Source organism: Gossypium hirsutum, chromosome A13 (assembly GCF_007990345.1).
Source record: "Gossypium hirsutum isolate 1008001.06 chromosome A13, Gossypium_hirsutum_v2.1, whole genome shotgun sequence".
Taxonomy (NCBI): Eukaryota; Viridiplantae; Streptophyta; class Magnoliopsida; order Malvales; family Malvaceae; genus Gossypium; species Gossypium hirsutum.
In genome coordinates this window covers 97,777,431-97,792,947 of record NC_053436.1, presented here as the reverse complement: position 1 = coordinate 97,792,947, position 15,517 = coordinate 97,777,431, and the positions used below count along the sequence as shown (strand labels likewise).

General features: G+C 32.3%; 1 protein-coding gene and 1 long non-coding RNA gene across 3 annotated transcripts; one reads left to right on the top strand and one right to left on the bottom strand.

The window, feature by feature from the left end:
• Positions 1–5,206: 5,206 nt before the first annotated feature.
• On the bottom strand, positions 5,207–10,906 carry LOC107895335 (uncharacterized). 2 transcript variants are annotated; one of them, XR_001683488.2, is made up of 3 exons: positions 9,891–10,788; positions 9,446–9,807; positions 5,207–9,322 (listed from the first exon to the last, which is right to left on the bottom strand). It is a non-coding gene; the product is annotated as an uncharacterized lncRNA (long non-coding RNA). The 2 variants fall into 2 exon arrangements; XR_005907768.1 differs by lacking the exon at positions 5,207–9,322 and having other exon boundaries at positions 9,433–9,807; positions 9,891–10,906.
• A 2,732-nt stretch (positions 10,907–13,638) lies between these two features.
• Positions 13,639–15,166, top strand: LOC107895336 (epidermis-specific secreted glycoprotein EP1). Its single transcript, XM_041085376.1, has one exon. It carries the CDS (start codon positions 13,737–13,739, stop codon positions 15,030–15,032), a length of 1,296 nt encoding a protein of 431 aa, XP_040941310.1. The 5' UTR covers positions 13,639–13,736; the 3' UTR covers positions 15,033–15,166.
• The last annotated feature ends 351 nt before the right edge of the window (positions 15,167–15,517 follow it).

The following is a 15,517-nucleotide window of genomic DNA, read 5'->3' as shown; positions in this document are numbered from 1 at the left end:
GCTTTCGGGTATTCTTGAGGACTGTTCATCACTTTTCTAATATACTGTTTGTTTAACCTCCTCGTAAGAAAATGAATAATTGACCCGTCTTCTTCTTCTTCAAAAAAAATCTAATAAATAAAATCTAGGGACAAAAGAACAATATGATTGTATGTTCCAAATATATACTAAAATAGTAAGTATCATTGTCTATTTGACTCAAATATATACTAAAAGAGTTGAAGCATTGAATTGTTTGTAGACATCGATAATTAAGAATGAAAAAGCCTTTGAAATTCATTCTAGTAATCTCTTTGAAATAAATAAATTATAAATAAGCGTCCGCTCCATAGTTATATTATAAAAGCGAAAACTTATTTGCATGAATATTATTAGATACAATAAAGTAAAAAAAGAAAAACATACCCATTTTAATAGTTCAACATAAAAAATTATTGTGTGGCATCTAAAATTCATGTGTCAAATAAGAGCAACGAAATTGGCTTTTCATGCATTTCAAAGGCCATTTTCTTTATTCAATTTTGTTAATGCAAATCACATCCTAGTTGCAACTTAATCTGTGCAATTTGTCGATTTTTTATTGAAAATTTTTAAATAAAGCATTTTTGAACACTTTTAATAAGATCAAGTTTTTTTTTTAATTGATGAGATCTTATTTTCCTAGGAAAACATTCTTAGAAGACCTCAATTATTTTTATTCTACATTAAAAACAAGTTGAAAGTTTTTACAAGGAGGTTTGTTTATTATTCATATACCAGATTGAGAGCACTTAACTTGTTTATTGTGAAGTATTTAAGTTATTGTAAAGAAATTAGTCTTATTGTTCAGTTTGTAATGAAGCTTTCAAGGAAAAAACGATCTAATTAATATATAGGAGTACATAATTAATTCTAGCCAACAAACACGTATATTGAATCCATTCAAATTAGGTCACATATCCATATAACAAAGAATTGCATACTTCAGTACACAATCACATTATTATTCATCACAAAATATTAAAACCAATTAAACAATTAAATTCTAATTGGCATCACAAATATTCCAAGCACTCAAATACATCAATATTCAACAAACTTAAATACTTGTAATTAAAACAGAATATATAAAAATATAAAAGAATAAATAAATAATAGAATTCAATTAAATCTCATTAAAAGAAACAAAATTTCGAAATCCCTTAGATTAGAAAAAGAGTTTATCAAAATTCCAATCAATCGGATATGTTATTCATTTCCATTGCAAGCCCAAGTAGTTCCCCAACGTTCCAAGTTTCGAATGCCCCTTCCAAACCTTTCGTCTGTCATAATTCCCTACACTATTTATAAATATGAAATTTAGTCATTATACTTTATTTTTAAAAATTTAGGTTTTTTTTTAATTTTCAAATTTCAAAATTAAAGTTAAATTGTTAATTATATTTTTTATTAAATTTTTGGGTATAACATCTTAAAATAAAGATAAAAAAAAACTCAGTAACTATATAACTAAAAAAATGATGTTATAATAAATTTGAAGTTAACAAAATAATTTTAACATTAAAAAAATTATGGCATATTTAGCATTATTTTTCAAAAGTACTTTTGAGATAAAAAAAACACTTTTAAAATAAAAGCATTGCTAAATAAAATAATTTTAAATTTTTTAAATGTATTTTTGGAGCAAAATATTCTTTAGAAACAAAAAAAATAACTTTTAATAAAAATACATTTTAATCTAAAAATATTTTTAAAAAGCATTACTAAATTAACCAATGATCCGTTGGTTCGGATTTAGCAGGCTTGCTTTGAAGTCTGCAACTCTTCTCATGGTTACCTTGGAATGTTTTCTGAATCTCCGCCATTTTTTAGGGAATAACTGACCCACTAGGAATCACCTTCGGCTCTTCTTAGCCCAAGCTAACATCCAACGGAACCTCAGGCTCATCACTAGCATACTGACCTGACTTCACCTGTAAGTAACCCGGCTACATTCATTCATCACTTGGCAGCCCCCTCAACTTCTCAAAAGATTCTAGACAGCCATTTTTACATCATTAACAAGAAGTTCCAATTATGCCATAATCCACCTGTACTGGCACGTCATTTTTTCTTACAAGTCATTAATATATGTAATAACTTTAATTGATGTTGATTAAGACAATTTTAAACAATGTTAAAGTCCAAAAATATATGATGTCTAGAATTCAGAAAACTTATATATATATATATATATATATTGAAACCATCAAATAAACGTATAGAATAATTAGTTTAATGGTGACTAAGAACTGAGCTTTGATTAATAAAAATGACTGATAATACTATGAATCATGATTTAAAAATTTATCAATTTATAACATTAAAATTAATTTATCACCATTCAGGTATAATTACCAAGCAATTATCAAATAATATATATTAAGAAAAATATTTTTTATCAACAAAAATCTAAATACATATAAGCATGTGAAGTGATAAACATATAAGCATGTATGGGATAAGTAAATTTATCTAAAATTTTTTTCTTCTACAAAAGTTTTAATAGCAACTTTTTTGCTCAACGTTGAGTCGATATTAAATCTTTCACCATATGTCGTATATAATTCAATGGGAGATTTATGGGCAAGTTATATATAGTCGCAATAATGTGAACTTCACCATAAACCTGTAGAAATGACATGTTATAAAATTAAAAAGAATACAAATATTAAGAAAGAAAGACAAAGGAATAAAAGATGCATGATTAAACCTTCACTTAGGATATCTACAAATTTGTACATACTCTCTATTTATAGGGCTTTAAGAACTATAAGTTATAAGCATTAAGAATCAATACTTAAGGTACCCCATAAATGATTTAGGGATTACAAAATAATAAATTTATGAGGTTGCAAACATTCATTTTTTAGGGATTACAATAGGATGGAATTGGGATTATAGACATCTATTTTATCAAATGATTTACAACAATTTTATTTATTTAATTATTTATTTACTTGTCTGTTGGTTAGACTAAATATACAATTGTAAAATTAAAATCACTTCATGCATTGTAGAGTGAGAAATTGCAGGTTGTCTGTTGGTTTTTATTTTCATTCAAATCTAAAGCAAAACAATTATTAGTGCCCATGTTAATAAATTTGTTATTTTCTACATAACACCTTTAATTAATTTAGAAATAAATCTTTCTAAAAGGAAATTCAAATTTCTCGTGATTCTATTTTTTTCTTTTTCATTCACCGCTCCTACTGCCCAATCAAAATCATCCCTTTCCTTTCAATTTGTTTTCTCGTTTTTCTAATTTCAAGCATGTATATCATTTTTATTTTTTATTCTACACTCTTTACTCCTCTTCTTCTTTTTTTATTTGCCCTAGTCTCTTTACATTTCTTTTTCCTTCTCCATTTGCCCTAGCCATCGCTTCCACTCCACTATAAAGTTAGTCATCACTGACGTCCCTTAGGCCAACTAACAGCATCGGAGTGCAGCTCTCTTCCTCCTCAATCTATATTTTTTTTAAATTTTGAACTGGTGCCAGCCACTTTAATGCCGACACCTATTAAAATAATATTTTTCTTTTTGTTTTTTAATCATGGAATACCCATATGTATTGGTGCCGGCTAATGGGTTCACGGGATCAAGAAAAAAATATTTTTTTTATTGAAAAAGGGTGTCAGCAACCTCAGTATCGGCACCAAAAAATTTTAAAAAAACTTGAAAATGGGTGTCAGCCACTTGCTACACAACACCCAAAAAAATATTTTTTTTAAAACCAAGTACAAGATGTATTGTACAAAATACGAGTGAGAAAAATACACATGGATGCCAACCATTGCACTGCCAGCACAAAAAAAAATTAAACATTTTTGACATGGGTGCCAATTGTGAAACCCAAATTTTACCCTGGCCCAGTTAAAAGATAAACCAAAAATAATAAATAAGTCCAAGTCCATTACAAAAAAAATCAGACCCAATTACAGACCCAAAGCCCAAAATCAATAGGCCCAAACCCAATTGACCCAATAGTCAAACTAGGGTTTCAAAAAAGCTGAAACCCTAGCCACAACCGTCACCTCATCAGCGCAAAAAAAGGCCCTCTGCCCACTTGCTCTAGCTCTACCTGCAAGATGAAAGAGAACATGCAACAACAGAGCAAAAAAAGGAAGCAGACAGTAATGAACAGTAACATGTATTTGGCTATAAAAGCCACATAATATCGATGTAATATGGGGGGATTTTTTTTTTTGAAAACAAAGAGGGATTTTTCTCACTCAAATACAAAAAAAAAAGAGATCCAAACAAAAAATAACAACAAACAAATTGAAGAAGAGAAAAAATGAGCCAAGGTTTTGATTTTGTTTTTCTTTTTATTTTCTCTTTTGAAGCCCTTTATATATACATATGTTTTTCTTTTATTTCTTTTTTAAAAAATATATATTTACATATATTTAAAAGATCTTTAAAAAAAATACCTAGGGGGTGTCTGACCACCGTATACGGTGGTCGCCGGCGACGGACCACGGCGGCGAAGTGACTGGCCCTTAGGCCGGAGCCTAGGTTAACCTAGAGGAGAAGAGAGCCTTCTTCTCTTTTTTTTTCTTTTAAACTTTAATTTTTTTTAAAAAAAAAATTGGCCTTTTATAAGAGAATGAAACTACGTCGTTTTAGGCCATGCAATTAGGCGCTGAAACAGCGTCGTTTTGCCCCTATCCGACCAACCTGCCTCAGGATTCGCGTGTTTTTGAGTGGAAGGGCTAATTGTGCGTTTAGCCCTTCCGCTTTTCTATTATTTTACAATCAAGTTTCTTTTATTTTTTAATTTTGCCCTATAATTTATTTTGACCTTCAATTTGGTCCCTCTTGGTGCTGTGCGTTTTGAGAGGGTGGGATATTGCCCATTTTGGTCCTCCCTTGTTATTCGCGCGTCCAAATTGGTCCTTTTTTTATTTTTATTTTGAATTCGCCCCAAACTTCTATTTTAAGTTCAATTTAGTCCTTTTTATTATTTTATTATTACTATTATTATTCTTATTATTACCATTATGATTATCATCATCATTATTATTATTTTTTACTATTATCATTATCATTATTATTATTATTTTTATTACTATTGCTATTACTATTATCTTTTATCATTATTATTATTACTATTATTTTTTATTATTTATATTATTGTTGTATTTTTATTATCCTTCATTATTATTATTATTTTACTATTATTATTTTACTATTATTATTTATTATCAATATTATTATTATCATAAAAGAAGGTCTGCTACCCTAACACGTCTCTGCCTGCTCTCTCTAGCAGAATTTAGGTTTTATTCTTTTGGTCTTTCATCAAGATTGAACGGCGTAGTTCACCCTTTGGTTCTTTTGTTAGTAAATTGTGATATTCAGTCATAATTGGTTGGAAGTTTTGGAGTCAGAATTCGCTGGATTAACAATTAATGAGGAGGAAGATGAGATTTTGCTAATACAAGTGAAGCAAACTGTAGAAAGGGTGATGGGAGTCTCTACGTTAGTAGGGTGTTTATTAAAGGCCAGTATCATTCATTTTCTAGCAATGAAAAGTACCGTGGTTAATATGTGGCATCCGGTAAAAGGTGTTCAAATTCGAGATCTAGGAGAAAAAATGTATTTGTTTCAATTTTTTCATGTTATGGATATGGAAAAGGTGTTAAAGGGTTTTTCTTAGACTTTCAATAACCATTTATTGTTATTATATAAATTGCAGTGGAGGGAAAACCCCCTAAAAGTCCCTCTAATTTATTCCCCCTTTTGGGTTTAAGCTCATAATATTCCTATTCGTTTCTTTTCTGAGAATCTGGCATCACAAATTGGAAATTTCATAGGGATCTTTATGGAGTATGATGGTTCTAATTTGGGGAAAGAGAATCGTAATTATATGTATATAAGAGTCCAAGTTGACATTCGGCGTCCTTTGAAAAGAAAGAAATAGCTTATGTTTAATGGACAATGCTTATATGTTCATTTTAAATATGAATGTTTATCATTTTTTTTTCTTTTATTGCGATAGATTGGGCCACAATGATTCTTTCTGTGAAGCAAAAATGGTGTTAAGAGTGGAAACTGCTGAGATGGGATGGGATTTATCTTTAAGAGCTCAATCTCGAAGAGCTCTTGCTATGAAAAGTGTGTGGTTACGTAAGAAAGGGGAAGGAGATTGGGGAGGAAATCGTGTGGGTTGTCAAAGACGAGGGAATACATTGGGGGTTGCTGGAAACACTACAGAAAATAGGAATAACATAGATCATGTATTAGGTTTCAATTTGGAAGGGAGTCTGTATAAATCTTATCAAGTAGGCGACAGTTCCAACCCGATTTATTTGCCCATTGCTATAGAACATGATCTCGAAGACAATGTGCTAATTGGAAAGGAAGGTAAAAAGCAAGCTAGAGGGGAAGCAGAAGATTTAACAAGAAGTGAGGAGGAAAATTCTAAGGTGATACGAAGTAAAGGAGTGATGGAAGTTAATTATTTATTGGTGGCTGCCAAAAGGCAGACCGACCAAGACCAACAAAAATCTTAAGTTGGAATATCCGTGGACTGAGGAGTCCACAGACAGTTCGCAGACTTCAGCACTCGCTGAAGTTATATAATCCTCAAATAGTTTTTTATGGAGACTAAAATTAGTAGAAGCCATATGGAAAGAGTTCGCAGAAGTTGTGGTTTTCTCAATGGAATTGACATCGACTCAAAGGGTTCTAAGGAAGGATTGAGTTTGGCATGGAAAAAGGGATATCAATGTTCAACTCCAAAGTTTTTTGCAAAGGCATATTGATGTTACAATAGAAGATATGGATGATTGCAATAAATGGAAATTTACTGGGTTTTATGGATTATCTTATTATCAAGAGAGGGAGGCAACGTGGAGACTTCTAAGACAACTAAGGCAAACAGAAGAAAATCTATGGATGGTATGTGGAGATTTTAACAAAATCTTGTATGGGTTTGAGAAAAAAGGTGGTCTAATTCGCAAGGAGAGAAGAACTGAAGATTTTCGAAAGGCACTGGAAGATTGTAATTTAATAGATTTAGGTTTTTCTGGGAACTGGTTCACATAGGAAAAAGGTAATCTTTCAAAAACTAATATCTAAGAACGTTTGGACAGAGGAGTAGCTAATGATGAGTGGGTCTCTCTATTTCTAGAATATCAAATTCGCCATCTTCCTGATTCATTTTCAGATCATTGCCCATTGCTTATAACCACAAGACGTGAAAATAAGAAGTCTGCCAAAAGAAAGTTCAAATTTGAAGCATGGTGGGTTCTTGCCTGGAGACGGTTAAAAATTTATGGGACACTTCAACCGGGGACTTATTACATAAATTGGATTGTGTTAAAAGGGGGCTGCAAAATTGGGCTGATGGTATTCGGTATAGCAGAAAAACCAAGAAGGAGGTCCTACATTTAAAGTTGGCAAAATTGTTGGAAGAAGAAAGAAGCGATGACAATATGGCGGAGCTGATTGATACAAAAGTTGCACTTAATTTGGAAATTGAAAAAGATGAACGATATTGGGAACAGAAGGCGTGCATTAATTGGTTGAAATTAGGTGACAGAAATACTGCCTTTTTTCACAAGCAAGCAACGCAGAGAAGATGGAGGAATCTCATTCAAAAATTGCAATTTGACGATAGTAGGGAAACAGATATTTTGGAAGAAAAGGAAGAAATAGCACAATCGTATTTTTAATATTTGTTCTTGGCAGGAAGAAGGGGAGATTACAATCATGTTTTAAGGGGAATTTATCGATGTGTCTTTGAAGAAGATAATTTAAAGCTTAAGTCAAATTATACAAATGAAGAGATACTTGAGGCATTAAAAAAAATGGGTCCTACAAAGGCACCTGGAGAGGATGGTTTTCCGGTACTATTCTATAAAAAATGCTGGTCGATTATTGAAGACGAAGTTACAACGTATTGTCTTAACATACTAAACGAAGGTATGGATCTGAGCCCAATCAATAAGAAAAATATTGTGTTAATTCCAAAAATTGTGAATCCTACAAACATTACTCAATTTAGACCTATTAGCTTGTGTAACGTGCTGTATAAACTGATTGCTAAAGTTATTACTAATCATCTCCGAATAGTAATAATTAAATGTATTGACTCAGCACAAAGTGCTTTTGTACCCGAAAGGCTGATTTTTAATAATGTATTATTGGCCTATGAGCTTTTTCATACTTTAAAGCACAAAAGAGTAGGGAAAAAATGATTTATGGCAGTAAAGCTGGATATCAGCAAAGCATATGATAGAGCTGAATGGAGTTTTTTGAAAGAAATAATGGAGAAAATGGGATTTGATTCAGACTGGGTAGGTTTTGCTGATGAAATGTGTCACTACAGTATCTTACTCGGTTTTCTTAAATGATTATACTGGCCATCTAGAGGTCTTCGATAGAGGGATCCTCTAAGTCCATTTCTATTTTTATTTTGTGGTAAAAGACTCTCTAGTCTTATAAGTTCAGCATTAGAAGAAAAACTAATTCGATAAGTTAAAGCAAGTAGGAATAGTCCACAGGTCTCTCATTTATCATTCACGGATGATTGTATTCTGTTTGGGGAGGCTGCAGAAAGGGGTGCAAGTTCATTGAAGTAGATTTTTCATGAATATGAAATCTATTCGGGGCAGAGTGTGAATTACTCAAAATCCACCATTTTCTTTAGCTCTAATACGCAAGAGAGGGAAAAAAGAATGACCACCAGAATGATCGAAGTTTGTAGTTTAACTGATGCAAAACGATATTTAGGTTTACCTAATTTGGTGGGAAAGAGAAAGAAAGAGTCTTTCCGTAATTTGAAAGATAGAGTACGAGTACGAATAGAAAATTAGAGCATAAAATATATTTCTCAAGGAGGAAAAGAGGTTTTTATTAAAGCCGTTTTGCAATCCATCCCAACTTATTTAATGGCTTGTTTTTTATTTCCAAAATCGCTATGTATCGAATTGGAAGGATTAATAGCAAAATTCTGGTGGCAAAAGCACAGGAGTAAGAAAGGCATTCATTGGTGTGCATGGAAGGATATGTGTTCTTTTAAAGAAGAGAGAGGACTTGGATTTCGAAAACTTGACAAGTTTAATATCACCTTACTAGCTAAGCAAGGTTGGCGCTTAATTAATTACCCGAATTCGTTGTTAGCAAGAGTGTTGAAAGATAAATATTATCCATCATCTGATTTTTTAAATGCTCAACTAGGTAACTTACCTTCACTTACCTGGAAGAGTGTCTGGTCAGCTAAAGGATTGTTGGAGAAAGAACTATGTTGGAGGGTTGGTAAGGGTGATCACATCTCCATCTAGTCTAATTTCTGGATTCCGAGTCACGAAGCAAATGAGTTGCAGAGTTACAGAGGAAATACAAATATGGAGTTAGCATCGGATCTGATTGACGAAGATAGTAGAACATGGAAAGCAGATATTCTGGTTAATACCTTTAGTATGGATATTGCGAAAAGTATTATGCAGATCCCTTTGACTAGTTCAGTACATGATGATTTCCAAGTTTAGGAAGAAGAACCATCAGGTATCTTTTCTGTTAGAAACGCCTATAAACTATTACAGAGTTCTACTCAGATTCCTAACAATAATATTATACAGGCCGAAAACAAAAAATTCTACAGAAAACTATGGAATATATAGATGCCATCGAAAATAAAAGTTACAATGTGGAAGATCTCTTGGAACTATATTCCTACATTAGCTAATCCTAAACTGAAGAGAGTGGTTGTTGAAGCTTGGTGTCCCAGATGTAGACAAACAGAAGAAGACAGTATCCACATTTTTCGACAGTGCCCTACAACGGAGGAAGTTTGGAGATATTTAAGTTTGGACTGGGTGCTAAACACTAGTATTCAGAATGCATGGAAATGGCTTAACTGGGTCTTTAATCAAGGAATAAATGAGCAGTGTTGCTTATTCTGCTGCGGGCTTTGGCTCATCTGGTCAAATAGAAACCAATTACTTTATGAAAATAAAATCACAAATAGCAGAGATATTTCAAGACAGATAACAAGTTATAATTTAAAACTGCAAGGGTTAGAGGAAAAACTACGTATCTGTGAAGAAGGCAGACTCCACAATCAGGATGAACAAAGGACGCGTGTAACTATCCACTTTGATGTGACTTTTGACCAAAAATTTTTTAGATCTGCCTCAGGGCTGGTGGTTTGAGATAGCAAGGGTAAGTTTTAGCATCAAAATCGGTTCTTCACTCAAACGTAGCCTCATCATTCGCGGGGGAGGCACATGCAGGATTACAAGCAATGAGATTAGGGATCTTGTTAGGCATTAATACATGTGAAATATTCAGGGATTCAAAGACAGTCATCAAAAAATGCCAGAGTACAGAAACCGATAAATATATTATAGGAGCGATTATCAAAGATATTCAAGAAGTGAAATCACTCTTTCAAGAAATCGCTTTATCCCGAAAACAGAAAATACGCTTGCGCATATTATAGCAAGAGAGGCTTTGTAGGAAGGTGCAAGCTATTACCTGGAGAATGGCATTTCGGAGCAAGTTCGCTATAAGTTTGACAAGATAAAGCAAATGCGTCCAGACATCTTTTCAGAGCAGGTTCGCCATGAGTTTGAGAGGATAAGGCAAAGGCGTTCAGACAGATGAGAGAATATGGCTTTGGAAATGTATAGTAGAAGTCTAAAGATTTTTTTTGAAGATATGAAAAGACCTGTGTTTAATGGCTGTGACTATTCAGAGAAAAGAGAAAAGTAATTATAGGATACAGTTTTGTTCTGTCGGCTGGAGATATTTTAGCGTTTAAGTTTCCTATTCTATTTCTTTTGTTTTAAATCAGTTTGTGGCCCGTTTTCTTTACTGCTTTGGGCCTTTCTTTCTATTATTTTATTTTAGGCAATAGGGCCTGTTTTGTTAAGTTTTAGTTCCAGTGATAGGCAAACCTTATGTTGGTTATTTTATTTATTTATAAATCCAGTCGATCTTTTATCAAAAAAAATATTATTATTATTATTTGCTAATTTTTTTATATTTTATTACTATTATCATTATTATTATTTTACCATTATTACTATCATTATAGTATGATTATTATTACTATTATTTTTATTATCATTATTATTTTTAAACCATTTCATTCAATGTTTCTTTATTTATGTGTTTATTTGCTTATTCTCAATTTAAAATTAAATTTTCACTAGAATTTTCTTTGTTTTTCATTTATTATTCCTTTATTATTGTATTTATTTATTTCATTTTTATTCTGTTTTTATTCTCATTATTATTATCTTATTATATATTTTCGTTTATTCATTTATGTCTCTATATACCTGCAAGTTTATGTTATTCATTATTATTGTATTTATATTATCATCTTCATTATTATTATTTTATTTCGCATATCAATACCACAATTCGCTTCCCATTTTACCATAAAATCATGTTACATTTTACCCGATGCATTAAAAATGTTGTTTTCAATAAACAATACTCCGTGTTTTAAAATTCGAAAGGTCGCTCCCTAATTTATGAGGTTTTGACTTTCTCGATAAATTCAAATACCCAAACTTTCTTCAAACCATTAATTTTTAAATATTCTCGGGAGTTAAAAAAAGTCGTGCTCTAACTTACGGAGTATGATTTCTTTTTTTGAACTGAGATAATCGAACATTTTTAAAATAAATAAATTTTTGGCGTTTATTCGTGTATCGAAAATTTAAGACATTGTGTCCTAACTTATGAGACATGATTCTTTTTCTCGATTAATGTAAAATATGTCATTTTCTCGAAATTTTCAATCAAATAATATTTTAACAAAGGATCACATTTTTAAGATCTTTTCAAATTCTCAATTCTCGACACTAAAACATTAATTAATCAACTAGGTACCAATTTTGAGCGTTACGAGGGTGCTAATCCTCCCTCGTACGTAACCGACTTCCGAACTCATTTTTCTGGATTTCATATACCAAAATTGTTGTTAATAAACAAAACTGTTTATTAAAAATAACCACTTTTCAAGGTGACCCAATCACACCTCATAAAAAAGGATTGGTGGCGACTCCCCTTTTTATTCATTTTCATTTTCGAAATCAAAGTCGACTCGATTTCAAAAAATGGTTTTGACACCATTCATGGGGTTGTTGACACCCTGTGCACTGTTCCTTTCAGGTCATTTCCATTAATGTTTTTGAATATGGGTCATTCTTGTACATATTTAATTCTTTTGGGTCATTTTGATAAAATAACCTAATTTTGCTAATGTACCAAAAAACAATTAATTTCCGAGTAGTTCATGAGGACTCGTGGATTATTGGTTGGGGCATATCTCCTTGATAGGAATACACCCAGCCTCTTCGGGGTTTTCTACCTAAATAATATAAAAAATAACTAATTACAAAAAAGTATGGAAAATAGATAAATTACGAAAATAGGCATTTGTTATAGTGTTCTAACAGAGCCGTCTAACATACAGTGGCACCATACTAAAATACGATGACCTAAAATATTTAGGGACCTGATATGCAAATTTACCGTTTTAATTGGTAGCTGAAAAAAGGCTTTAAGTTGCTGCCTAACAATGTGGCCGCACCAAGCTTTCAAAAGGGTAAATTGCCTCATAAATCCCCCTTATTTATTGTTTTCTTTTATTTCCTTTTAACATAAAAAATAGATAGGTCTCTTACCAATTAGTCCAAAAAAAATTTCTACAAAAAAGTATTTTTATAAAAAAAGTCAATTTCAATTGGATATAAATTTTATTTATTTTCTAAAAAATAATTATAGTTTTATGATTTATGGACATGACATAAAATTATAATTACAAAAGTTTTTAGAAAAATCTTATTATTTATAAATTATAATTATTAGATAAATTTATAGTTTCCAAATATAATGTGAGTGAAAGAAAAATACTATGAATACCGGGAACTGTTATGTCAAACATTATTTGAAAAAAAAATATTTTTCAAAAAAAAATTATTTCCATTTGAAATCAACTTTTTTACAAAAATACTATTTGGACTAATTGATAAGAATCCTCTTTCTTTTTTATATTAAAAAGGGAATAAAAGAAAATAATAAACAAAGTGATTTATGAAGTAATTTATCCTTTCTAATGTTTGGTGCCGCCGCATTGGTGGCCAGTTTTTGCATCTGCCAATTAAAATGGTAAAATTACATATCAAGTCCTAAATATTTTAAATCATCACATTTTAATATGGTGTCACTAATTATTAGGCGCCACTATCAGAACACTGTAACAGATACTTATTTATGTAATTAATATATTTTTTATACTTTTTCATAATTAATTATTAATTTATATTATTTGAGTAAAAAACCTCCACTTGGTTGGTTATGGGATTAGACTATCATCAACTTCAACCTGCTAAAGCCTAAATTCTAGGCTAGTATAACGGAACTCTATAATATAACTGGATTCTTTAGCAGGTTTAATCTTCTAATCGAATTTTCAGGTATACATTCACCGACACTTAAAGTATATACGTCATCAGATTGCATCACGCATGTGCAACTTTCGATGGAAAGATAGAAAAGCAATATCTATATAGACTATTTTGGCAAATAACAAAAGAGCAAATTATAATATGAATATTACACTGACCCTCTTTTTCTTTTTAAAATTCCTATGGGATGATTATAAACCCCTTCAGGTCATTGCTTCCACACAGATCTCTAAGCAACTCAAAGCTTTCCAATTCTCTTTCCATTTTGCTTTCACAACAATGCGGTTGATATTCCTCTTTTTGTTTACAGTCTTTTTCATTGCTAAAGCTACGGTTCCACCTTCTGAGACATTTCAATACGTTAATGAAGGTGAATTAGGACCTTATATCATAGAGTACGATGGTAACTATCGAGCTTTACCACCATTCAGTGCCCCATTCCAACTTTGCTTCTACAACACCACCCCCAATGCATATACCCTAGCCTTGCGTATGGGGCTTACGCGATCCGAGTCGTTATTCCGGTGGGTTTGGGAAGCGAACCGTGGGAACCCAGTTCGGGAAAACGCGACGTTGACATTCGGAAGTGATGGAAACCTTGTCTTGGCCGATGTAGATGGTCGGATTGCTTGGCAAACCAACACGGCTAACAAAGGTGTGACAGGGTTCAAAGTACTTCCTAATGGGAACATGGTGCTTCATGATTCCAAAGGTAATTTTATTTGGCAAAGTTTTGATTATCCTACCGATACCCTATTAGCAGGCCAGTCTCTTCGCCTTGGTGGTGCAACCAAGCTTGTGAGTCGGGCCTCTGCTATGAACAACTCGGACGGTCCTTATAGCCTGGTCATGGAATCCAAAGCATTAGTTTTGTACTATAAGGCCTCAAATACCCCTAGGCCAATTCTTTATTTCAATCATGAGTATTGGGTAAATGTGAGGAAGGGTCCCTTAGAATACGTCAAATTCGATTCCACCTCCGAAGATGATGAGGGTACTGCCTATGGGCTAAATCTAGAGTATCAAGTAGCTAATTCTTCTACCGGAGGGACTTTACGGATCGGAAGACCGAACTACAACAGTACGTTATCGTTTCTCCGACTCGGAATGGATGGAAACCTTAAGGTTTACACTTACTATGACCCTGTATTGGACAGTGCATGGGAGGTAACCTTCACTCTTTTCTCCAGAGATTCATTCTGGAGTAGTGAGTGCCAATTGCCTGAACGGTGTGGGGAATTAGGGCTTTGTGAGGACAGTCAATGCGTGGCTTGCCCATCGCCAAATGGGCTGTTGGGTTGGAGTAAAGATTGCGATGTCAAGAAATTATCAAGTTGTAACGAGAAGGATTTCAATTATTACAAGCTGGATGGGGTGGATCACTTTATGACTACTTACACAAGAGGAAATGCCATCAAACAGGATGAATGTGGCAATAAATGTACAAAGGATTGCAAGTGCATGGGTTACTTTTACAACCAGGAAACCTCAAGGTGTTGGATGGCTTATGATCTCAAAACCCTAACACGAGTTGCAAATTCAACCCATGTGGCTTACATCAAGGCTCCAAAATAGTGATAAAACTGGGATTAGTTTTTTTTTTTAATTTAGCATTATCTTGGATCCAATAAAGTTAATCCAAAAATGGGATCATGTTTGTAGCTTATTTTTGTATCCAATAAAATATGGTGTGTTTTAATTTTCAAAGAGCTATAATCTATACCATAAATCTTACATTTTGCTGAATTTAATTTTAGAATCAAGTAGCTTAAATCAGTAAGAGAACTGACCTAAAAAATTAATTAAATTTTGGTAAGCACACAATAAGAAAGCTATATTATTTAATAGTAAAAATTTATAGTTGTTGAATCTAGGAAACCATCGGCTATCAACTTGTAATTTTTTTTCTCGTTCTTGTGTTTCGAAATAATTAAAAATAAAATATTGTGTGCCATCTAAAAAACATGAGTCAAGAAAGAGCAGTCTAACAAGTCTAGAATTAGCTGGCTGGCTTTTCATGCATTTCAAAAGACAATATTAGTTTCATTTATTCAATGACC